The 23,979-nt window shown below is 56.0% G+C and overlaps 9 protein-coding genes and 2 non-coding genes across 11 annotated transcripts; 8 read left to right on the top strand and 3 right to left on the bottom strand.

Moving 5' to 3' along the window:
• Positions 1–1,394: 1,394 nt before the first annotated feature.
• On the top strand, positions 1,395–2,300 carry ASPACDRAFT_61816 (DUF3632 domain-containing protein; the record flags this gene model as incomplete). The annotated part of the gene is made up of 1 exon (XM_020203705.1): positions 1,395–2,300. The coding sequence occupies one exon, from the start codon at positions 1,395–1,397 to the stop codon at positions 2,298–2,300; it is 906 nt and encodes a 301-aa protein (XP_020054631.1).
• Positions 2,301–3,031: 731 nt separating this feature from the next.
• ASPACDRAFT_61815 (uncharacterized protein) lies at positions 3,032–3,661 on the top strand (the record flags this gene model as incomplete). The annotated part of the gene is made up of 1 exon (XM_020203704.1): positions 3,032–3,661. One exon carries the CDS (start codon positions 3,032–3,034, stop codon positions 3,659–3,661), a length of 630 nt encoding a protein of 209 aa, XP_020054630.1.
• Positions 3,662–5,314: 1,653 nt separating this feature from the next.
• ASPACDRAFT_44794 (GNAT family N-acetyltransferase) lies at positions 5,315–6,034 on the top strand (the record flags this gene model as incomplete). Its single annotated transcript, XM_020201487.1, has 1 exon — positions 5,315–6,034. One exon carries the CDS (start codon positions 5,315–5,317, stop codon positions 6,032–6,034), a length of 720 nt encoding a protein of 239 aa, XP_020054629.1.
• A 396-nt stretch (positions 6,035–6,430) lies between these two features.
• Positions 6,431–6,501, bottom strand: ASPACDRAFT_t197. The gene has a single exon. It is a non-coding gene; the product is annotated as a tRNA-Gly (tRNA).
• Positions 6,502–6,753: 252 nt separating this feature from the next.
• ASPACDRAFT_122120 (uncharacterized protein) lies at positions 6,754–8,413 on the bottom strand. Its single transcript, XM_020196493.1, has one exon. The coding sequence runs from the start codon at positions 8,264–8,266 to the stop codon at positions 6,905–6,907; it is 1,362 nt and encodes a 453-aa protein (XP_020054628.1). The 5' UTR covers positions 8,267–8,413; the 3' UTR covers positions 6,754–6,904.
• Positions 8,414–8,889: 476 nt separating this feature from the next.
• On the top strand, positions 8,890–11,146 carry ASPACDRAFT_79820 (uncharacterized protein; the record flags this gene model as incomplete). Its single annotated transcript, XM_020205499.1, has 10 exons — positions 8,890–8,982; positions 9,039–9,175; positions 9,234–9,316; positions 9,379–9,476; positions 9,527–9,647; positions 9,707–10,076; positions 10,144–10,274; positions 10,339–10,672; positions 10,740–10,845; positions 10,906–11,146. Coding segments are annotated over 10 exons (1,547 nt in total), but the record flags the coding sequence as incomplete, so codon positions are not given.
• A 1,420-nt stretch (positions 11,147–12,566) lies between these two features.
• ASPACDRAFT_31198 (uncharacterized protein) lies at positions 12,567–15,848 on the top strand (the record flags this gene model as incomplete). The annotated part of the gene is made up of 3 exons (XM_020199794.1): positions 12,567–13,193; positions 13,305–14,449; positions 14,681–15,848. The coding sequence occupies 3 exons, from the start codon at positions 12,567–12,569 to the stop codon at positions 15,846–15,848; spliced, it is 2,940 nt and encodes a 979-aa protein (XP_020054626.1).
• A 489-nt stretch (positions 15,849–16,337) lies between these two features.
• On the top strand, positions 16,338–17,030 carry ASPACDRAFT_44790 (uncharacterized protein; the record flags this gene model as incomplete). Its single annotated transcript, XM_020201486.1, has 1 exon — positions 16,338–17,030. The coding sequence occupies one exon, from the start codon at positions 16,338–16,340 to the stop codon at positions 17,028–17,030; it is 693 nt and encodes a 230-aa protein (XP_020054625.1).
• Positions 17,031–17,316: 286 nt separating this feature from the next.
• On the bottom strand, positions 17,317–18,683 carry ASPACDRAFT_44789 (uncharacterized protein; the record flags this gene model as incomplete). Its single annotated transcript, XM_020201485.1, has 6 exons — positions 17,317–17,621; positions 17,682–17,756; positions 17,824–18,202; positions 18,264–18,368; positions 18,430–18,495; positions 18,564–18,683. The coding sequence occupies 6 exons, from the start codon at positions 18,681–18,683 to the stop codon at positions 17,317–17,319; spliced, it is 1,050 nt and encodes a 349-aa protein (XP_020054624.1).
• Positions 18,684–19,383: 700 nt separating this feature from the next.
• Positions 19,384–20,821, top strand: ASPACDRAFT_53241 (uncharacterized protein; the record flags this gene model as incomplete). The annotated part of the gene is made up of 3 exons (XM_020202716.1): positions 19,384–19,650; positions 19,741–20,523; positions 20,558–20,821. The coding sequence occupies 3 exons, from the start codon at positions 19,384–19,386 to the stop codon at positions 20,819–20,821; spliced, it is 1,314 nt and encodes a 437-aa protein (XP_020054623.1).
• Positions 20,822–21,194: 373 nt separating this feature from the next.
• ASPACDRAFT_t213 lies at positions 21,195–21,266 on the top strand. Its single transcript has one exon. It is a non-coding gene; the product is annotated as a tRNA-Ala (tRNA).
• Positions 21,267–23,979: the final 2,713 nt, after the last annotated feature.

Raw genomic sequence — 23,979 nt, 5'->3', positions numbered from 1 at the left:
GCTCAACAGGTAGACTATACTTGTTCTACGGGCTTTCTGAAAGGCACTATCTAGATACGGCTCGGAGAGTTACAAAAACTCATGGCCACAGTGAAAAAACCATCCTCCACAACTTATGGTTGTGAAAATGCACTTATTCATTGCACTTTTGATACCTTCGACGTCGTGTAAATTTTATAGGAGTTAGTTCGCAATCTGGTTTTCTAGGTGAGGGTTAAGGTTGTAACTCTTGATTTACGTTGACACCACAAGGCCTTTTCACTTGGGAGTTTCACCATTTAGGTATGGAGGTAGTTTCAGTTTCTCTCTTAGAGGCTCCAGACTCCAGACTCATGATTCCAAGTGATAGACGCACTCACACATTGGAAAGGGGTTATTCTGTCTGAATATCACATATACAGTACCCAAGGCATTGGCCAGCTCACACAAGTGTTTATCCGTCTCAGCCCTTGTGCCTGAAAGCTCGTCCCGTCACATCGACCAAGGCTCAAAGTCGATCAATGGAATCGTCTCATGATTCCTGCAAGATAATAACTGGTACTTGATAAAGACACCGCAACTAATCCAATATGGGTGTCACTCGGACTATGGCTGACGTTCACTAACAGTCAGAATGGAGCATAGGCCATAACCGCAACCAGGACCGTGCGTCATCAGGAGCTCTGTGGATTAATCCAGTAACCACGCTAAAGCAATATATTGTTGATCGCTTTGAGGGTTGTTCCACGTTGTCTTTTAGTCGCTCCAAGGCTGCAGCCTGTCATGCTGGGTCCCATTCTGACGAGCCCGCAGTGGAGCGTGAGCACAGAGCTAAGAGATCGTGTCTGGATCTCACGTGTTTGGAGCCTGGAAGGGGCTACGCAGCAGGCAATGTGCTTTCTCCGTGGCTAGTTGCAGAAATAGTCGATCAAGCATTGAAAAATGTGATACAATACGCAGTGCACAGTAGCAACCCCACATGCTATCGTATCGTTGCTGCTCCTCGTCCCACTCATTTCCAGTCCCAGAAACAAGCAGTATCCCTTATTCTGCGTCCAACAGTGGACATCAGCCCCACCCATGGTTGGTCTGGTTGCACCTAAATGGCTAAGTCTCCACCGTACAATGATCTTAGGTAGGTATGATTCACGTGGCATGCCTTTTGTCTAGCGATCTCTGAGAGAAGTACTCCATGACAGAGTGACGATTTTCTCCTATCGAGTGCAAGCAACAAAGACAGACCATCCCCTTTGTTGAGTTTGTCTACTCAGCATAGATGATATTGAGGATGGAGACATCTATATAAGCCACCCACCGCTGCGACAATTTAGTCCATCATCCTCATAAGGTAACCCCCCACCCCTACTGTGTCTCCAATCACAACCTCTGCTACGACTGGTATCATGGACGGAATCATGGCAGGTCGAATCCGGGAGTACGGGTTTGGAAGGCGGCTCACGCAACGCCGGGAGTTCTGGATCATCCACGCGCTGGTCAACAACCCCGACAAGACCGCGGCGGAGGCCATCCAGGAACTCCTGCAGGAGCGCAACAGCCAGTTCCAGCAGGGGCGGAATTCCCACCGGCCCTACGTGCGAAACCGGCTCAACCAGCAGCATGCATTCCACACGATGCAGTCGCTGTGCGAGCTCGCCTATCTCCTCCCTCCCGACGAGCAGACCAAGCTGCTGGACCTGGTCGTGCGGCTGCAACGGACGACGGTGCACGACTCAGCCGGGCGCGACGGCATCGTGAGAGTGGCGTTCGCCGACCGGATGTGGACCGATCTCCCCTGCCTCCGCGAATACATCAACCACCGGTACACTTTCGCCCCACTGGACGTGTTCAAGGGATTCCCCACTTGCCGGTGTACGGGGATGGAGAACCGCACGCCCTGCGGTGATCACTGTCGAGACTATCCGCCGCAGGAGGTGCAGGAGTGGGAGAATCGCAACTGCTTTATCGCCCAGCTGACGAACGCCAGCCCGCGGCTCGGCCATCGCATGGACTTCTCCCGGTTGGGACTTCGGCTGTGCGCCCGCGCGTGCGAGAACGCCGACGTCAACGCGCTGGAGGAAGAGGCGGTCCGCGCCGCGTGCTTCTGGTTCGCCCTGGCGGGGAAGCGCATGTGGGACACCTGCGTGGCCGGGGACCAAGTGGATGAGCCGGAGGCTGAAGAGCCCAAGGCTTTCAACCGGGCGCGCTGGTCTGGCTGGAAAAATACGATCAACTCCTTCGGGGTTCACTTGGTGCGGCGAAGCACACAGGCGCTGATAAAAGATGCTTTGGCGTCGATGGGCCAGGCGGAGCGTGGACAATGAACAATGGCATTGTTGTGGGTGGAGTCGGGAGTCGAACAAAGAAGCCCTCTCTCTCTCTCACACCTTCTCACCTCCACACCTTCACACATGGCCAGCACCTATGCAAAGCACGAGTGACCCTGTCGTCGCTGTTTTCATACTCTGAATGAAGGTAATTCCATCAGTAACAACTAATAAAAGATACTAAAGATACTCTTGTTTTAACCAGCTGATTCATACAATATCTTTGTCCTCGATCCACCTTGAAAAGAGGCTTTATCGCTCCCGGCGCTGAGTGCCGGAGATCTCCTATATACATCAAAGCCACGACAAGCCTCAGTTCAACACCACCACGAGGACTTGCAAAGCCGTCAAAATCGATGCAAACAAAGAAGAACGATGACTCTTCAGGCTCTGCCTCACCCAAACCTATAAATATTTCATTGAGCCCAGCTCCTTCGGCCCCTTCCCCTTTCCCCCCTCTTATCAGCTCATTACTCGCAACGCTTATGGCTTACGAACAACCTTGTAAACCCACCGTGACGGTAGTCCTACGCCCCAACAGATCCAATCATAAACTCAGAATACGAAGAACAAGAACAAGAACAAGCAAACAGAAGGTGACCCCCTTATCTGAACTGCTTCTCTCAGGCTAACACTACCTCCCACAAATACACTTAGCCCTGCGCTACAACCACAACCACAACCACCACCAACCCTATCCCAAACCTAACCATTCAATTCCGGCACAAATGGAATGCTACGGCCTCACGCGGACCCCGCACTACGGCTACTGGCCGTACCGACAGCAACACTCCTCCCCGCGGTCCGCGTGGCAAGCGCTCCTGATGCAGTACTTCCCGGTGCACGAGGGGTTCGTGGTGAAGCCGGACAGCCCGGTGGTGCACGACTCGCTGGCGCACGGCGGGCAGTTCGAGGCGCGCGGGTACGACACGCTGACGGTGCACAGCGCGTGCACGGGGACGCACCTGACGCTGATCGCGGGCCAGAGCGCCTTCAAGGGCACCGACTGGCCGATGCTGATGTCGCTGTGGCCGCGCAACGACGCCCGCGCCCCGCGCTTCTCCTTCGCCGGCATCGTCCAGGGCGACAAGGTGCAGTTCTACGCCCACCACCCGTGCCACGGCATCCTGCCGCTGGGGCTCCGCGGCTCCTACGAGCAGACCATCTTCTCCACGCTGACCGAGGGCCCCCGGATCCGCGAGATCCTCGCCCAGTTCCGTGGGTTCGCGCGCACCCCCGAGCGCGCGGCCGAGACCACCCTTGAGACGAAGGGGTTGGAGTATAATCGCCGGTCCGGGGAGGAGGGGTGGCGCGCGATCGCGAGGTATTTCTGGCCGTACCGGTCGGGGTCGATTTGATGCAGCCGTGTGGGGTCAGCCGTGAGGAAGTTTATGTACGGTTTGTGATTGATGTGTCTGTGTTTGTAAAGTGGGATGAAGGTGGCTGGCTGGCAAAGGTATGGAGCGTGCCTGGATTGCACGCCGCCAGCGGAGAGAAGTTTTTGCATTGGTGGCTCAGGAGTTCTTGAAATTGATTCCCTGGAAGAGGGATGTAAATGTGTGGGAATGTGGATAACTCCACTGGGTGTCTGTTTATTTTCGTTGCAGTACATATTATGTATCTCTGTACATACGTATAGTTGAGAATGAGATTTTTTTTTCTTTTCTTTTCATAGCTTTTCTTCTTTTCTCCTCGTCTGTCTCCTGGGTGTTGCTATCGCAGATGGTATTTTGATCACTCTACTGTAGGATAGTCACACACCCAACTGGCCAACCCAGTAGCATCCTAACAATAAACACTTACCCTACCCCATACCTACAATAGAGCAAATAATGTATACATCCCACCCCACTTCATCCCTACCGACTGCCCAAATAAACCCGACTTGGCGGAGCTTGTCCTCGATAAAGTGATTACTAACCGACCCCAAAGCCCCTAGTCGGCGCGCCAAGACCAGGGCATTACAACCACGACACAAAGAAACATATTCCATTCATTATCCATTATTCATATTTCCACACTCAAAGACTCGCTTTCATGGCCAATGACTAATCCTCCTACATCTCTTTTTTGACCAGATTCTCACATCTCAAACCCGATCCCCGCGCCGTGGTCCGGCGACTTCAAGATCCGGTCGTACTGCCGGTCGGCCATGAAATCCGCGCGAGCGATCTCGGCGGGGCTGGGGTGGTGGGACTCGCGTTTGCCGTGGTGGTTGTGGTCGTGGTGGGTGCCTGGGTCAACCAAAAAAAATTAGTCGGGTAAGTAAAGGAGCAAGGGGATGGAATGTCGAACCTTCGTGGGCTACGGCTGGCGGCGCAGGGGCCCTGGGATCGTGGGGTTGTTGTTGTGGGTGGTGTTGCTGTGGCTGCTCGGGTGCTTGAGCATGGTGGTGGTCGTGGTCCTGGGAGGGGTGTTTGTTGTGGTGCAGGTGCAGGGCGTCTTCGGCTTTGTGCAGAAAGCTTGACATGGTGGAGGTTGGTTTGTGTGGTAGTATATCTTTTTGGAGAGAGTCTCGGTTTGATGGTAGGTTTGGACTTATGATTTCTTGGCTAGCGAGGCGTTCGACCTGCCATTCAACGAATTCTTTATACCCGTGAGGAGTACCCAAGGCATGACGTAAATCAGATAACGTGCTGCCTTAAGTAGAGATATGGGTTGATGTCCCCGGCTGTATCTCCGCAGCCATGGGCCTTGTTGACGTCATCGCGGGGATGTGGTGATTGCAACGCCGAATAAGATCTGATGGATGGTTCGGAACGCGCGGCATGGATGCAGTGCCCTCTAGGCTGAAGTGCGAATGAACACTGAACACTGACACAAGACTGACACAGACACTTTGTTGGCCGGCCCGTCCCCGAACCCCCGCTAATCCATAATAGGCTGGTTTCCAGAACATTGACCCTGTTCGACCAGGCTGTTTTCAACCTCCTCAGGGCTCTTTTCTTCACTGCACCCTACCTCAACCACCTAATTACCAATAGTCCCATATACATCCATCCAACCCCAAAATGAATCCTCCAGAACCACCCAACCATCCCTGGGCCCCCTTCGCCATCCTAACCCCCCGACTCATAATCCTCCCCACCCCAATCGCGATCTCCTCCCCCACCTACCGCAAGTTGTACGCCTCCCTCCACGCCAACCCCGACTTCTGCACAATGGGCTTCGGCGCCCACTTCCCGGTCCGCCAATGGACCGACCCGGAAACCCGAGAGGTGATCCAAACCGGCGACATCGCGCGCTGCTGGCGCGTCCGCGGGATGGGCGACTGCGCCGTGGGACTGCGCCCGTCCGCCCTCCCCATCCCCATTTCCGCGGAATCCACCTCCAGCACCGATATCACCATCCTAACAGGCGATGACTTCACCAGTCTTCCCACTGATTTGGATGCAATCGAGTGGGTAGGTTACGCCGGCGTCCGCGACGGCACGACGACCTCGATCCCCGCCCGCGAGGCCGGGGATCCGCCCCTTCCGCCATGGGAGGAGATGGTCGAGGTGCGCTACGGGGTGGCGCCGGGGCATTGGGGCAAGGGGATCGCGGCGGAGGCGGCGGGGGCGGTGATGCGGTGGGCGGTGGAGGCGCGCGGCGTGAGGAGGTTTATTGCGGAGACGGAGAGGCCGAATGTGCGGAGTGCGAGGGCGTTGGAGAAGTTGGGGTTTCGGCGGAGTGGGACGGGGTATTGGAAGGAGCCGGGGGAGGTGGAGTGGGAGTTTGTTGTTCGGTAATGTGAAATACAGTGCTGGGCAGGGGGTTTGTTGGGTTGATTCTTGGGAGAGAGGGGCTTGGGTTTGCGCGGTGGTTTGGCGTGTCTGATGAGGAACGACCACCTCTTGGATTGGAGTATTAGGTCATGTCATTGTCGATGCGGATGCATGGGGTGAGGATGTCATCGGGTGGGAGATGCGGAGTATGCTGTATGTGCTGTACATCGACTGCCAGTAACATTGGACGAAACATGGGTCATGCTGATGGCAATGATGGCAATTCTTGCCGCCCGGTAGACTGCGGGGAGACACATGCAAAAAGGAGTGGTGATTCGGGTGTGAGGAATAAAAGGTGGCAGTTATGCGGCTGGTTGTCTCTGTTGCCAGAGAGGGACGGAAAAAAATACAAAAAGTGAGTGCATCATCCGTGAATCGAACACGGGCCTCATCGATGGCAACGATGAATTCTACCACTAGACCAATGATGCTGGTTACTTGATGTGACCTCCTCTACTTTGTCTTATGGCCCTAGAACAACAAGCTACCTGTAAAATGAGCCGAGGGTCAAAAAGGTTCAAGCCTCGCCCGAGTCCAGATGGGTGAAGAGGGTACAAAATTTGCGAGAGGAAGAAAAAAGGGGGGGTTGGATAAATCGGTAATATAGGGTCATTATTCTGCTGGATATTTAGCCTCATTGCGCTAATCATGAGCAAGACAGGACACCTCTCGTGGAGATAAAAGCCTGGCGGGTCAGTGTTATATATTTTGCAGCGGCTATCAGAAGATCTTGAGCTGATACTGTTTACTAGTCCACTTCCACAATAGCACGAAACACATCTTCGACCATTATATTAGGATAAACTTCATCATGAAAAAGACGGCCCGCGTCATCTAGAACAACTCAACAAACAACCCCCTCACCTCCTCCGGATCCAGCTTCGCCAGCGAAGCCACCTCGAACCGTTTCGTCGCCACATACAGATCAATAATTCTTTTCCCGATCACGTTCGCTAGCCCGTCCGCATCCGCGTGCAGCACGTCCAGCGCTTCCTCTAACTTCTTGGGCAGCGGCTCTCCGGGGTCCGCGTTCGCATTCACCGGATCCCCCAGATCCGGCCAGACCAGAGGCTCTCGGCCCTCCAACCCCAGCAACCCGGCCCCGATGACCGCCGCCAGCGTGAGATACATATTGGCCATGGCGTCGACGCAGCGGATCTCCCACCGCCCGGGCTCGAGCTTGCGGACCGGCGTGAGCCGACACTCGGTGCCCCAGCCTACGGCATCGGCGCCGCCGACAAACGGCTTGAGCCGCTCGTACGAGACATCCTGGGGCAGACAAAACGCAGAAAGCGCGGGGAGCCGCTTCAGCATGCCCGCGAGGAACGACGCCTCAAGCTCCGGCGCGGGGTTCGGCTGTAGCGAGAGATGGGTGTGTTGGCCGTTGGCCAGCGGGTCGCCCGCCACGGGCTTGGGGACCATGGTGACGGCGCACCCCAGCGGCGCGAAGGTGTCCTTCAGGTAGCCGTGCACCAGCAGCAGCTGGTCGACCGCCTGCAGGGGCGGTTTCGGTCCCAGCGCGAACTCGTACTGGCCCCGGACGCCCTCGGTGTGGATCGCCTGGATGTCGACCCCGCGCGCCTGCAGCTGCAGCACGCACTGCTCGACGTGCGTGTAGCACGGGTCGCGTAGCCCCGCGACCGAGAACAGTCCCCATCCCCGGCTGTAGCGCTCCATCTTGCCGGTCTCGGGGTGCGGCTTCATGATCACGAACTCGACTTCAAATCCCACGAGGAAGGAGAGGTCCCACCGCGTCTGGGCCTGTTCGAGCACCCGAGATAGCGTATGACGGGGGCACAGCGCCTGCGTCATCGGTTGCCCCGGCAGGGTGTAGTCCAGCGAGCAGAGCACCTGCGCGCTCCCCGGGCTGATGGTCGGATGCAGCGTCGTCCAGTCCGGCACGAGCCAGAACTGCGCGTCGGTCGGGGTGCCGGGGATGAGGTGGTTGTCGACGGAGCAGGTCAGCGCCAGCCCGGTCGCTTTCATGGGTTTGCCCTCGGCCAGTTGGGCGATGGCGGTGTCTAGCAGGACCACGCGCGCCCGCTGCACGCCCGAGTAGTCCTGCCATTGCCAGCGCAGGAATTTGATGTCCGGGTGTTCTTGTTGGAACTGCGTGAGAATCACGACTGCGGGCGAGGGCGTGGTTGTTACTGCCGTCGCTGGCGGAGTGGTCAGTGACCGCGACAGGAAATTCATTTTGTCTTTGAATGTCCCGTAGAAAGCGGGCTAATTGTGGTAAATTTACGTAGACAAGTAAAGTGGAAGATGAAGATCTTCCACCAGCAGACCCTTTGGGCTTATAATAGAATTATACTGAGTGAGTGAGAGTGAGAGTGAGAGTACATGGTTAGAAAGTGAGTGATTCTGCAGCGTGCAGACACGGCCCCTTTTGCTGCAGATCGCACTTGCTCTCTTGTTTCTGACAGCGTATGCGGCATGTATCGAGGATCGGCTGTCGTCAAGCTGCATCAAGCTGCATCGCGATCGATCCACTCCGGTGGGTCTGTCGGCTCTAGCGGTAAACAATCGGAGGATTTGTGTCCCAGATTGACAGTGTGACACCGATTGTGACAGGATTGTGACACGATGATCATGAACTATTGCCTTGGCTGCATGAAGTGGCTTGGCGATCGTCCGGCGCATTGCCCATTTCCGTTTATGAGCAATTTAGTTGATGTGCCCTAACTTTCCCTGCCCGAGGGGACCGAGCCTTGCCCGACTCAGCTTTGGAGCTCAGACGGCGCAGTGATAATTCGGACGTCATTCCGTCTGTGCTCACTTCTGCTTCTCATGGTTTCGCTTTCGTCGAATTCACACCAGCATGGCGCATGAACAGACTCCGTTGTTGGGCAAAAGCGACCGTCCGCCCACCGGCAAAGGCTACTTCAGTAGGATTTTGGCGGGCTTAGTTGGTGCGTGATGTCTGAATCCGTGATAACCTTCAAGCTGACTGGAGATCGCACCGCAGGTGTCTTCCTTGCGAGCGCAGATAAGTCCATTCTGTTGGCGACTCAAGGCGAGATCGCCTCATCGCTGCATTCGCCGTCCAGTGCGTCGCTGCTGCTGGTCATCTACAATGTGGGATTCTGCATCGCATTGCCGGTGGTTTGTGGCCCTCTGCAACTTCACTACCAAGGATGAAGGCTGACGGAACTCGATCTAGTATGGCTTCCTGAGCGACATCTACGGTTGTCGACGATTCCTGCTTTCGGCGTACGGCCTATTCGCGGTTGGATGTTTGATCTCGTACGTCGTTCATCGAGACTCTGTTATTGGATATGGGCCTGAACTCATGCTGGAATCAACAGTGGCATCTCCGATACCCTATGGCCCTTTGTTTTGGGTCGCTTGGTCTCAGGGATGGGCGGTGCAGGCATGACCGATCTCCTCTCGGTTCTGGTGAACGGTAAATCTCGTCATACCGGGGTACGAGGCGATGCTGACGGGGAACCTAAGAAATGTTCGACATCACGGAAGTCGCATCAGTGCGAAGCTACATCATCGCAGCTGGTATCGTCGGCCAGGGCTGTGGAGGACCTTTGGGGGCGCTAGTCGCCGACCTGGTCGGCTGGAGATGGTAGGCTCTGAGCCTTGGGCTGAATCAACTCCAGTGACTGGACTGACACTAAGACGCAGGTCTTTGATCGGTCAAACCCCCATCGCGATGCTCTGTTTGGCTCTCGCGCAATGGCAGTTCTCAACTACCCCCGCCACTGAGACACACTCAACCAAGCACCTGAGTCTGTGGAACTTCGACTACTTTGGGGTGGTAAGCTTTTTCATCCTGGTCACGTCTTTCATCCTAGCGACCACCGAGGGGGGAATCGCCTACCTCTCGTCTCAGACTCCAGCTTTGCTCGCTGTATCGGGGATCTTTCTCATGGTGTTTATGCTGATTGAGCGGCTCGGGACCAACCACCCCATCATCCCCCCTTCGATTGTCTGTTCCCCAGGGCTTGGGGCGATTTTCGGTGGTCAGGTTATCTACTTCGCGACCGTCACCACCGTGAGTTTATCCCCGATCCCTACCACCATTTCCCCCCCCAAAAATTGACTCTAAACCACTCCCACAGATCTTGAACAACCTACCCGCCTACCTCTACCGAATCGACCACCTCTCCAACTCCGCCATCGCAATCCGCATCTGGCCTGCAGCCCTAGGTCTAATCTCCGGCTCCATCATCGCCGGCAAAGCCCTCAGCAGGTGAGCACCCACCGAGTCCTACCACACCATTCGCCACCACAACCCTAACAAAACGCGACCACAGAAACCTCCAATCCCGCAGACTCTCCCTCATCGCCCTCCTCATCACCCTCGTCTCGCTAACCCTAATGGTCCTCCGCTGGCTGCACGGGATCCAGCCCCTTGAAGTCCTGTACTGCTTCCCCTGGGGCATCGGCGGCGGCCTCTTTCTGTCGGCGCAGTTCATCGCGCTGACAATCCGGGCGCCCGCGGAGCAGCTGGCCAGCGCCATCGCCGTGTACCACCTCTCGCAGCAGGTGGGCCAGATCGTGGGGACGAGCGTCAGCGCCGCCGCGCTGCAGCGGGTGTTTCGGGCGCGGGTGGCCGTGGGGTTGGGGGAGGTCACGGGGAAGCGGGAGGTATGTGGTTCCTTTCCACTGTGTGTATGGACGAGATGGGACTGCTAACTCAGATGCCATGGGGAAGTTGATCGAGCATATCGTTCAGGATTATAATTTCACCACCACGCTGCCGCGCGGGATTCAGCTGGCCGTGCAGGAGAGTTTTATCGAGGCTTATCGGATTATTCCTGGTATGCTTGCCCCCCAATGCCCTTTTCTAGTAAAGAGTTATTCTGACAATCAGCATTTAGCGTCCGCTCTAATCCTTTCCGCGATTGTGGGGATGATCGTGCTGTTCCCGAAGAAGGAGAGGGTCGAGGTGTGAGGAGCTTCCCTCCAGTTCACCCCGCCATCATCGGAATCGTCTCAGTGATAAGAACAACCTGAAGTACCGGGTACGAGTAATATGTAATGTCAAATTGTCCATAGCTCTGACGGGGAAGTTAAAAAGCATGATCCTTTGATTTCAATTTCGGCGTTGTTCCAGAATAGAAACCTACACCGCTTCCTGGGCTAGAACTGCGAAATTCTTCTACGGTCGATACGATACGAAGTTAAACACCCGAAGCGATGGAAGAGATCGGGCATCCCCCCCCCACTTTTTGCTGTTGATTGGTCGATCTGGATCTACCCGTGGAGTCGGGCTGGTTTGTCCATGGTTCGAATCTTGAATTTCTCTTACGTCATATCATATCTAACCTTCTTAACTTTCTCGGAAAAAGGAACAGCAAAGGGGAAAGGGGGTTGCTGCAGTGCACTGACACGATTAGTGACGATGATGCAGTGACGATGATGCAAGTCTAGCGTCAAAAGCTCTGGTCCGTGGCGTGGGCTCAGGTAGCCCTCAAGCTGCGTCCTTCTTACTACGCTGACAGCAAGCAATTCTGGGCCATGATATGCATCATGATGCTGTCCCTTCTCATCAAGCTGAAGACGAGGGGAGGTGATGCATCTGCATGACGGCCGATCACTCTTCGGGGTTCTGTGAAGAGGGGGGCGTGGTGGGCCTGTGGCGGGCGTATGTGTAAAATACCCGTATCACAAATGCGCGGCAAGCAGGCCTCTTTCGGGGATCCACTTTTCAGCTCTCGGGAGAATCGGACGGATCTGGTTGTTTGGAGGTCGATCTTGGGGTTGGTCAATTTGTAGGGAGTTCTCCGTCACTACGTACAGTATGTAGGTGTCCGGCCTTGATTTTGGGTCGGGCTGCGTTCTCATTCCTTTTGTTGACGTTGGGATCTGGGGGGGGGATTTTGCTTTTATTTTGTACTACATACAACATGTGGTGCTCTATCTTGTTACGTTGGTCCAATACGCATGTAGGATACTCTTCAGCATTGAAGATTAAGCATGGACGGGAAAATGGTGCATCGCTGCCTCGATGTTGCAAGTCTAAGTCTTTTGCTCCTGGGACCGAGGCGCCGAATAGAAACCCCAAGACCCACCTCTCTCAATCACTATATCACTACTTACCCATAGGGGTTAGTTAGTCTAGGTCAGTTAGTCAACAACCCTCTCGTCACAAACTCGTACACAGTGAGTCCTCACTGCAGATCGTTTCACTTTGACAACCCTGCATGCCCCAGTGGTCCGGTAGTTGATGAACCATGTGCTCCGTAGATGAGTCCAGCTAAGTCTAACTGATTAGGTCGACTACATCGCGGAAATCCCATTTAGACTCCATCCCACCCCCTCCCCACATCGCTGCTTCCGTGTGTACTGTACTCATGTATGAGTATTTTGCACGTGGTTCAGGGAAGGAAAGTCGCGCCCGGTAGACCCAGGCTTCCAGCACCCTCAAGCAGACCTACCTACCTCCTTCAGTCCGGCTTTTAATCCTCCCAACCCCCAAGAGCAACATCTCCTCACCACCCACTACCCTCCTAAGAGAACCCCGCCCACAAAAGAGGAAATGGCCCAACCCAGCTCCCTAACCGGGCCCCCTCTGCTTTTCGCAAACTCCTTCCCCTCCCTAACCCAACAATTCCGACAGAACGTCCGCGATCACCCAGACACGCTCGCGCTGGTCGGTCCCCACCAGCCCGCGAGCCTCTATACCGTCCAAGATGAAGCGTCTTCGACGACAACGCCACAAAAGCCCAGTGCAGAGGGCTTGCGCTGGACCTACGCGCAACTCGACGAGAAGATCGAGCGATTCGCGACGAATCTCCGACGCCGCGGGGTCGGGAGGGGGTCGCTGATGGTGCTGTTTGCGACGAATACAGCGGAATACGTGGTCGCGACGTGGGCGGCGTACCGGATTGGGTGCGTGCATGTGCCGTTGAGTCCGAAGTGTCTGGGGCATGAGAGGGAGGCGGTGCATATGCTTGCTACGGCGGTGGGGGCGTGTCAGCCCGATTCGGTGGTGGTTGTTGCTGCTGCGGCTGCTGGGTTGGAGCGGGTTGCGGAATTGGTTCGGGGGTTGCAGCTGCAGGTCGAGTGCTGCTTGGTTGCGATATCGGCGGGAGAGGTAGGGGTTAGGGATGGGTGGGTTGGCTTTGAGGAGCTGATGCATTTCACGAAGCCAGGTGGGAAGGATGTGCAGCTGGCGGAGGAGGAACGGGACGAGGACGAGGACGAGGACCGTCGGTCTGATGTCAGCCAACCTTCTGACGATGGTAGTCGTCTGTCGGATGACTCCCTGGAGCAGCCACACCAGCAACAGCAGGAATCATCCATCTTCTTCACGAGCGGCACCACCTCCCTGCCCAAAGGCTGCTTCGTGCAGCCATCTGCCGTCCCCACGACGGTCGCCCGCGCCTGGCGAGCGAGCCCCAACCGGCCCATGCTCCCCGGCGATCGCGTCGCCGTCGTGCTGCCCAACAACCACGCCTTCGGGTATATGTTCCTCATGGCTGCGTTCCTCAATGCCGCCACCGTCGTCTTCCCAGGCGAAGCGTTCGCCCCGGAGCGACTGATCGAGACGATCCGCCAGGAACGTTGTACGCACACCGCGCTGGTGCCCACCATGCTGCATGCTCTGAGTGGCGTGGCGGTCACGCCGGCACAGAAGCTGCATTCCCTGAAACGGGTGGTCCTGGCCGGAGCGCCGCCGACGGAGGAGGTGCTCCGCATCTGTCTGAGCCATCTCGGGGCGCAAGCAGTGGAGAACTTCTACGGCATGACCGAGGGAATTGTCGTGTCGACGGACGCGGCGGAGAGCGTCGACGAGGTGATTTCGGGCCGCGATGTCTCGATTGGGCGGCCGTTGCCCGGCGCGAGGGTGCGTGTCTGTGCCAAAGGCGGACGAGTCCCTGTCGCGATGGGAGACGTTGGGGAAGTGCATTTCTCCGGGCCCAGTTTGATAGATGGGTATATTGGGAACAGAGACGATGAGAAGTTCTACACCGGCGAGGACGGCCGGCGGTGGTTCTGCACGGGGGACAAAGCGGTCGTCGGGGAGGATGGGCGGCTGTATCTGGTGGGAAGGTATAACGACACGATCATTCGAGGGGGTGAGAATATCGAGCCCGCGGCCATTGAGGCGGTGCTGGGCAAGACGGCGGAGTTCCATGTGCTTGAGCCACAGATCGTCCGAGCACCGGATCAGGTCGCTGGTGAGGTGCCTGTTGCGGTAGTGCGGACGGATGTCGACGAGCAGATGGCCCGCCAGCTCAAAGATACTGTCCGCACAAAGATGGGGGCTCTCTTTGTCCCGGCAGGGGTGATTCCGGTGTCGGACTTAGGGCTGGATGATTATCCCCGGACCCTTGCGGGCAAGGTCCAGAAGTCGAAACTGACCGAGCTGGTCGAGGCTTACTGGACAGCCCAGAAGTCTCAAGCGCGCAGTAGATTGTACAGTCGTGCGATGCTTGAATCAAGGCTGAAGCAAGCCTGGGCTCAAGCATCGGGACTCAACGATGCGACGATGATGGATGTGAATGTCAATCTAGCAGCATATGCCGACGTTCGCTTTCTCGAATCGATCAAGACACAGATCTGGAAGGATATGGCCAGCAGCGTCGCATTATCAGACTGGTTGGCAGCTGACACGGTCGCAGAGGAGATGGAAGCGATCGAAGCAAGCGGCCAGGAAACACTCGAGTCACATCCCAACTTACAGCTCATAGAATCCCTGTTAGCAGCCATTGCCTCCGCAAAGGGCGAGGATATCGACCCGACCATGCGAATGATTGACCTCGGAATTGACTCCATCACCTCAATTGCGCTGCTCAACCAGATCCGACAGGAAACAGGCGTGTCTCTCCCATCATCCCTCTTCTTCACCCCCAACACCATCGGCGAGCTCATTGAGCGTCTACAATCCTCCACCGACCCATCCAGCCTTCTCGAAATCGACTCCGCCAGCCAAGAAACACCCCGCGAATGCTTCTCCACCCTCATCCAAGGTACTCCCAAACCCGGCGTCCCCTCTCTGTTCATGACCCCACCCGGCTCCGGATACGCCTTCTCGTACGAGCCGCTCCCGAAATTCGCCAACGACCTAGCCGTCTACGCGCTGGGCTCTCCATTCCTCATGAGCAAGTCCGACGCCACCTGGACAGTCGAAGAGGCCGCCGCGCTGTACGTCAAGACGATCCGAAAACTGCAGCCCGAGGGCCCCTATCTGCTAGGGGGCTGGTCGATGGGCGCGATCCTCGCCTACGAGGAGGCCTACCAGCTCCGGCAGCAGGGCCAGCATGTCCTGGGCATCATCAACCTGGACATGCCGCTGCCGCGTCCAGACCCGCACGTCCTGGAGCCCACGGTCAAGCTCCTGGAGATCGTCGGCTTCTACCCAGCGATCCGACGCGCCGGCAAGCCCGACATGGAGATTCCATCGTACCGGCGACAGCACAGTCTGGCCTCGGTCCGGGCGAAACTGAAATACTCGCCCCGCCCGATGCGCACGGCCAGCGAGGATTCCACTCCGGTCCGGATCTTCGTGATCTGGGCGGGCCACGGTGATCCCGATCGACTGCCCACCGTACTGGTGGAGGCAGACGAGATACTGCGGCGGTGTGGCCCCGAGACGCAGGCGCGCACCAGCCAGGAATGGCTGCAGACGCCGCGGGAGTCGATGGGCCCCGGGGGTTGGGCGGAGATGGTCGGGGAGGAGAACGTCGAGTGTCATGTCATCGACCATGCGCATCACGATACGCTGATGGATCCGGAGGTGGTAAGTTGCGCTTTTGTTTTTGTTTTCAGTGTGATCTCTAATGACATGCGCAGGTGGAATACACGGCGAGACTGATGCAGGTGGCTGTCGACAGATGGTCGTCGTCGTGACTTGACCATTTTGGGGAAGCACGAGAAAGAGATATTATTCTCTGATGACAAGACCAGTACTGGATCCTTTTATAGCAGCTCATAGCTGGCGCATATTTTCGTGACGGCGACGTGGTGAAAAGGTTCTTCCAAAGGATCAAGTTCCGTATAATAATTGTGGTAATGTTTTTTAGCGCATAAAATCATCGGCATTGTGCTGTGAAGAGGGAGCTAATTCGTCTAGACATCTCCCCCGTAACCTAATCAATATTAGCGTGTCTTACTTATTCCCTTTATGTTTCTGCCTCAATCTTCAATCAAAACCGTTAAGCACGTAAGCACTAGTGCCACAGAGCCTCCCTTATCAGTGACTCCTCCGCTCACCCCAAACCATCAAAAATCAACTCCTCTCCACAACACATCCCCACAAAACGTCATTCACCACATGATGCACTACAAAAAAGAAACCAACAAAATGAATACCGCCACACCCCCCTGCCACCTCGCCCCAATCAACCTGCACTCGCCCGCCGACTTCGCCGAGATCCACCGCCAACGCCAGATCTGCGGCTGGGACCACGACCTCCCCAAGCTAGAAAGCTGGAAGCGCAAGCAAGACGAAGGCCTGAAGAGGTTCTACTGGCTCTGCATCCCGGACCCTACAGCAGCAGCAGCCCCAGCAACCCCCTCCACAGAAGCCAGTGAGGAAAAAAAAGTAGTCTACGCCGGCCACATCTCACTAGACGCGTACAGCGACCCCGCAGACGAGGAACTCGCCCGCGCCGACCGCGCCGTCCTCACCATCCAGACCCTCTTCATCCTCCCGGCGTACCGAGGCCTGGGGCTGGGCAGCCGCGCCATGGACCTCGTCGAGGCGCTGGCGGCCACCACCGAGACGCAGTGCCGGTGGCTGGCGCTGACGACGCTGAGCGAGCGCCATTATCTGGATGAGTCGCCCGAGGGGACCGGGGTGTGGGCCCGCACGGGCGCCGAGCCGCCCGTCATGGGGTGCAATCAGTGGTGGTATGCGCGGCGCGGGTATGTGTTGTGGAAGGAGGAGCCGAGGTGGAGGGAGGTCGGGGTCGCCGGGGATGAGGTCGTGTTTTATGCGGCGTTTATGCGGAAGGAGTTGGCGGGGCTGAGGGGGGGTGTAGTTGTTTCGGAGTAGTGTTTTGGTAAATGGGGCCTGGTGTTGGTGGTGTTGTATGGTGGTGGAAGAGGAGATACACAGCCTGCTTTTTCTTTGAGCATATATGTCTGACACCCTAGATTCGTTTCATCAGCTTATCACAGATTTTTGATCTACTTGGGGGTGTATCTTACAGCTTACCGTCTAACTGTTCCCATGACTCAAAATTATAGTCCTGTGCCCAGCAACACATATTACAGTATACTGCTGGATCTGGTGCTCTTCAACAAAGTCTATGAATGCGCCCCCGCCCCTGAAAACGCTATCACCCGCAATCCGCAGTTTCCAGGGGGCGAGGACTTTTCTGTACCTCCAAGATATGCTGCTGACTCTCGCTCTCGATGCTCTTCGCGTCGCAGCCTCGTAATGGATGCATCCATCGCGGTCGGCCCTCGAGTCGACACTCGGCCTGCTCACTCAGATCCCATTCCTGAGTTGGATACGTGCTTCTCTTGCTGCTGTTGAGGCCGGGTATGAATCGGACTAAGACGCGGAGCGAAGGCAGTGATCCGGTGATCACGCCCAGTGCGTACTCGAGGTTCATGAGGATGAGTGGGACGGCGCCGACGTCTAGCGCAGCGGTGTTAGGCTATCATATGCAACTGGGCTTGGGGAAGGGGTGGACGTTACAAGTATAGTCTGTGGAGTTCTCTTGAAACCCCAGAAGTGGGATACGTGCGAGACCGGCGGCGCATGCGACGAGTCCTGTGATTTAGTCAGTCTTTAGGGGAGAAAGAATTTGAATGGGAAGAAGGGAGAAGTGTCTTCTTACCGAGACAGAGGATCCCAATAATGAACAGACGGCGCTGGATGGGCATCTGCAGCCTCCAGATTGTTGGCATTGGGAGGCCGATGATCATCAGGTCGAACAGGGGCATCAGGATGGCTTGGTAGAGCTGGAGGTTCTCCAGCACGGCATCGGAGAAGCATTTGTAGTCCGGGAGCGTCTTGTCCCAGGTTGCCCGGACGGGCCAGCACTGTAGGATCAAAGGCAGCTCGCCGGACACGGTCACAATGGTCATGAGTGCCATTATCATCAGTCCAATGCGGCGGATCTTTGGCGTGGGGAAGATGCGCATGATGAAGATGGTCAGGCTGCATTTGACTGCCAAGGCGACCCAGAGATACAGGCAAAAGAGAACGTAAACGTACTGATGGTGAAGGTAAGCAGCCTGGCTTGGTCTATAGCTTTTGGATGGATGAATCTCTGACCTTTGCCATTATGATCATGTTTGCGGCGGGAACAGTATTCTGGTGGTACCCGATTGCATACCGGGTCAAGATAAGTGATAGCGCCGCGAAAGCTAGAACCATTACCTTTGCTTGTACGGTCAGAACATTGGTCTTGGGTTGTCTGGTGGAGAATTTCGATGCATACCAGGGCAAGGAGAACCAAGTAGTCATCCAGTCCAAAAGCACGTATAACACATCTGCGAACATAGAGCTATATGTTATGATCCGTGAAGTTAGTTGGGGTTCCAGGTTTCGTGTAAGTAGCGCAGACCGACATACCCTCAGGCAGCAGACCACCAATGCGAGAACAGCACACGTCCCGATCACACCCCTCACGGTGTGCACCATCAGCGGCGTATGATCCGGTAATTGCGACGGAGCGACATTTGTGTCGGCCATAGTCTCCTCATGATAGTTGTCCTGTGGATTGTTCAGGCTTGCTGAACAATCCTAGTTATAGGATTCAGAAGGGGGGGAGACGGAAACCAGCACAATGTTGACCGGACTCCGACCAAGGCCACTTCAACGTTTTTCCAGTCAAGCGATATTAGTTCATTAAAACCCTCATCGAAGCACAAATAAAACATTTGCAAGGGTCTGCGTAAGCAACCGCACCGTCCCTAGTACTAGCAGGCATGCAAACCTGCCATTCTGACGCTAAGCCAGCCGGTTCATTTTAGGGCTGACGCCTTGACACTGAGTGCCCACCACGACCCACTCAGTCCCTGGATGGGTCAAACAAGCGCGCTGTTAGCACCGGCGTCAGGAGGTCATATGTTAACCCGTTATTAACTGTGGTCGGCTGTGGATCCAATTAGCAAGACATGACATGGGCTATCGCCCTTGATTTGTCCTTGATGGTGAGTCCATTGTGTTCGGCTGTGTCAAACAAACAAGCATCCTTGTCAAATGGCGCATTCCCCTCAAATGCATCAATTAGCCCATACGGGCTCTCCTTGGGGATGGGGTGGAATTGAGAGCCCACTGTCCGTCAGGGGTTGATCGCAGGATACAATATGCCTATTCCCGCATCGAACGCCTTGTGGGAAATTCGCCCACAAGACTGCTGCTATTCAGGTTGAGTCTTACAGCTTTCATCATGCCCAGCGTATCCAGTGCTGATCCTGTGGCCCTGAGCCCTCTCGATCATATTCCCGCCAAACTCTTCCTGCCATTCATCTTGTACTTTGATACACCCGACCCACAAACTGCGCTCTTGACTCTCAAGGGTGGCATTGGCAAGCTCGTTTCGCAACTGCCTTGGCTGGCGGGCGATGTGGTCTCTCATCAAACACCTGATGGGCCGAAGGGTCGCATGCACATCGCGCCACCGCAGGTCCCTCCTTCTCAAGTCTCCATGCTACAGGTGAAGTACTTCGACCAAGACGAGGAGCTATGATTGCACCCAGTGCAAGCGTACCTGGCCCTCCCCACGTTCATTCCCGCCTCGGTGCAGAGACCCGTGCTCCGCTTCCAGGCCAATGTCTTCCCCAGCAAGCTCGTCCTGGCCATGTCCTTCTGGCACAACGTCTTCGACGGCACGGGAGCCGGCGTGATCCTCGAAGCCCTCGCTGAGTGTTGCCAGTTTAGCACGGACCAAACCGAGACCCCTCTCGCCCAGATCATCGCAGCGACACACATCACCCTCCGCAACCACGTCTCCAGCTTCCCAGCCCAGTGCAAGACCCGTCTCGACCACAGCGTCGAACTGGGCCCGCCCGTCTTCGACCCCAACACCTCTACGGAGCAGTGGAACGCGATGGAGTCCGCGCTGGCCTTCGTGGTCGAGACCAACCGGTACACCTTCGATCCACACAAGGTAGCGCAGCTGAAAGACCTCTGCGTGGAGCAGCTTCAGTTCCTATCCGCGACAACTGCAAGCTGGATCTCCAGCAACGACATCATCACCGCAACGCTGGCCCTCTGCGTCGACCGCGTGCTTCATCCAGAGCGAGCATCAATCCCCATTATCACTCCCACCACACCTGAACCAGCGGACTTCCTCATGGCCGTCAACCTGCGCAACCGCGTGCATCCTCGCTTCCCAGATATATACGTGGGGAACATGATCTTCCCCATCCACGACACAATCGACCCACCGAAGCCCCTCATCTCAGCAGAGGGTCACGCCACGACAGACGAGGAGAGAGATCTCCGCCGCCTCGCGCAGCTAGCCTTAAGAGTGCGCACCCGACTGTCCGCGATGGACGAGACGGTGGCGTACAGCGCCTCGGCCGTCGTGGCCGACCACGAAGACTGGACGACGGTCGAAGGTAGACCCGCCGGGGATTATTGTGACGAGCTGGCGGGATCTCAACACCTATTCCCTGGACTTTGGGACGGGGCTAGGATATATTGAGGATTTCGAACCGGGGCTGGCTCTGGTGCCGGGGGGATGTATCTTTCTCCCGGCGCGGATGTCTGGTGGTGGGGGCCGGGACCGTGCGACTGCGCTGTGGGAGGTGTGCGTCACTTTGAAGATGGGGGATTCGGAGACACTGCTGCAGGATCCGTTGTTCAGGAAGATCCTTGCGTAAGGGCGAGAGGATTGGTGAATGGTTGGACTGGTGATGGGAGGCATGTAGGTGTCAGAGCCCTAGTTTAGCGAGTGATTGTATACCTGAAAGCTTGATACTTCATGGATGCTCAAATTGAAACCTGAGGTTGGAAAATTCGCTTGATGCGAATGTGTATATGCTATGGCTTTGATCGAAATCTGCGCAGTCGTACTCTAGCGTTAGACAGGCATGGGTGGGTGCTTGGGTCCAACGGTTGATCTACTGGTTGAGGTCGATCCACCGGTGAAGTGGCCATGGATGGCCGCCGTTCTGCTCTGCCAACTTACCCAGCAACGACTGCAGCATGGAACTAGTAACATGTAGCATACTTTGGACCCGATTTTCAACACATGGGGCTGTGGTTTAGTGGTATAATATTCCCTTAGCATGGGAGAGGTCCGGGGTTCGATTCCCCGCAGCTCCATCTTTTTGTGATTTTTGGTTATGGGCTGTGCGGTCTTAGTCTTCCCGTTCGGGGTTCTATCTGCTGGTTACTGGTGGAATGTAGAAAGAGTGTTGGTGGCTTCTCTAGGCATATATAACTCAGCTATTCGCACTCGCAGCCTTTCAATGGCAACAGTAGTGAATCTTTTGTATATGAATTTCGTCTCACCATTGCAGAGATACACGAGACCGATTGTCGTGACAAATTCAAGTCATGATAAGTCTATTAATGTATTCATTGCACAAGATGTGATGTTCCTGCGTTGTCAATGGCCTGTACTAGCGCTGAGCCTATCTTGTCAAATCTGCTTGCATGGGAGCTATTTTAAGGGTGGACCCCATGACCAGGTAGCATTAACCCTCGATTCCTGACAATCAGGTTACTGGTAATCTAGCCGGTTTTTTTCCAGCTTGATGAAATATGATTCCACTCTTCTCGAGGCATTGCAGTGTGGCTAGTGAATGGAGTCATGTAGCGAGGATGTCACCTGACCCCTAGTCCACCATCATCCAACTTACTAACTCTTCGAAATAGAAAGGAAATCGCATCCATTCTCACTCCTGGTTTCGGCGACTCCGATTATTCACCATGCGATCAGGGGTCTCGATCAGCCAAGCCTTCGGCCGTCGGGTCCCTTGACCGTTCCTGGTGCACGCCACCTCGCATGTCGGCTAAACTAACCCTAGACGCCGACTTTACGATCTACTATTGAATTCACAGATCCTTCCCTACCAATGGAACTGGAATCGGTGGGCTAATGCTGGCCATCATCAGCTCTACACATTTGTTCCACTCCCCGGAGAGAGTTTGTTTGTACAGTACTTTAAGAGTCTCCCCTGTACCCTTGTTCTTGCTTTTCCTCCGTCGTCGACATTGAGGCCGGTTGCGCTTCGTCCATTCTTTCTTCGATCGGCAATGATCTGCGTCACTCTTTGATTTCTTCTTTATTTTCGACGCATTTTTATACCTCAACATGAAGCAGTCCTTCATTCCTTTCCTGCTGGCGGTGGCCCCCACTCTGGCCGAATATGTCACCGTCTGCAGCGAGACGACCGCCAATTATGCGCTCAATGGCGGCTTCGAAACGGGCAACACCCAATATTGGGATACCGCCGGATCTTCGGTATCGGTGGTGAAGTCCGACACTGCTCCCGAGGGAGAATACTTTCTGTGAGCTTGGCCGTGTCTTGTGACTCTTCAACGAACAGGCTCCCGCTAATCATAAACTTCAGAGAGATCACGGCGGGCCTTATGTACAGTGGCAGCCAGCAAACCGTGTTGTCAGTGTCCAGCAACCGGAATGGCTTCCCTCCCACCAACACGTGGACGACTTCGTTCTACTACCAGCTCTACTTGAACGGAGCCTCGTCGTGCCAGTTCGTCGCCAGTTTCGATAATAACGAGCAGTATCCGTTGGTCTCGGGCTACGTGACCCAGGACGTGACTGAGTGGAAGTATGTGTCCATGGACGTGACCAAGTACCAGGGGGCGGGCAGCTCCGTCACCTGGCCCTACTTCTACGTTATGTGTTCGAGTGGTGAACCGACTCTCTACCTGGATGGAATCTCCATTGCCTATCAGACCGAGACCTGCACTAGCAGTCTGGTCACCCCGACCGCGACCCCTACTCCGACGTCGCTGAGCTCGTCGGTCGAGATCGTGACGCCCGCCCCGAGTGTTGTCGCGCCTGTGTCGTCTGCTGTGGTGTCGCCTGTGGTGTCATCTGCTGCGGTATCCACTCCCTCGGTACCATCTGCTGTAGTATCGTCTGCCTCGGCCCCCGTGGTGTCATCTATAGCGGTTTCACCTCAGTCGGTGTCTCCAGCCGTGTCGTCGCCTGCCATGTCTTCCGCTGTAACGCCTGTGGTGTCGTCGCCCGCTGCATCGTCGGCGACTCCTGCGGCGTCATCTGCTGCATTGTCGAGCTCGTCCAGACCCCTGATCCAACCGTCGTCTGCAACTCGCTCCAACACCCGAGTGTCTGTCCCGTCCGGACCTGCATCATCTCAGCTGATCCCATCCTCCCGCGCAACCATCCCCCAGCCACCCTCCAGCGCCATTCCTTCTTCCGTCCGACCTCATTCCAGCCCAATCCGTTCCTCAAATGCAGTATCCACGCACCCGTCGCTTGCCACTCAAACCAGCGTCAGCGAGCCTGTCTCCCTGAGCCCCACTTCACAGCCCAACTCAATCTCCCAGGGACCCAGACCATCGTCTGACGCAGGCGCGGTGACCACCTCGACCATCCTTAGTACACGTACCACAACGGTGACTGCCTGTCCGGAGACCGTGACCAACTGCCCGGCTCGTCAGCGCACCACCTACCTGACCACGGAGACAGTGGTGGTCGGAACTACGATCTGTCCCGTCACTGCCAACGCTGAGCCCACTGCGCCGGCCAACGTGCAGGGCTCGGGCCCGCAATCCACCACCTCGACTGTTTTCACCACCCGCACTGCCACCGTCACCGCGTGTCCGACGTCGGTCACCAACTGCCCGGCCTCGCAGCATACGACCTATGTGACTACGGAGACGTTGGTGGCGTACACGACCATCTGTCCGGTCACGGCTACGGAGACCCAGGTGCCGGTTGCTACTGCTGGACACGGCGGCGAGGGCAGTAAGAATGGCTCCGGTAGTCAGAGCAGCTCAGACAGCCATGGCAGCTCCGGTAACCAAAACACCTCCAGCT

Source organism: Aspergillus aculeatus, assembly GCF_001890905.1.
Source record: "Aspergillus aculeatus ATCC 16872 unplaced genomic scaffold ASPACscaffold_11, whole genome shotgun sequence".
Taxonomy (NCBI): domain Eukaryota; kingdom Fungi; phylum Ascomycota; class Eurotiomycetes; order Eurotiales; family Aspergillaceae; genus Aspergillus; species Aspergillus aculeatus.
Note: the sequence above shows the minus strand (reverse complement) of the source record. Positions and strands in the feature narration are given on the sequence as shown.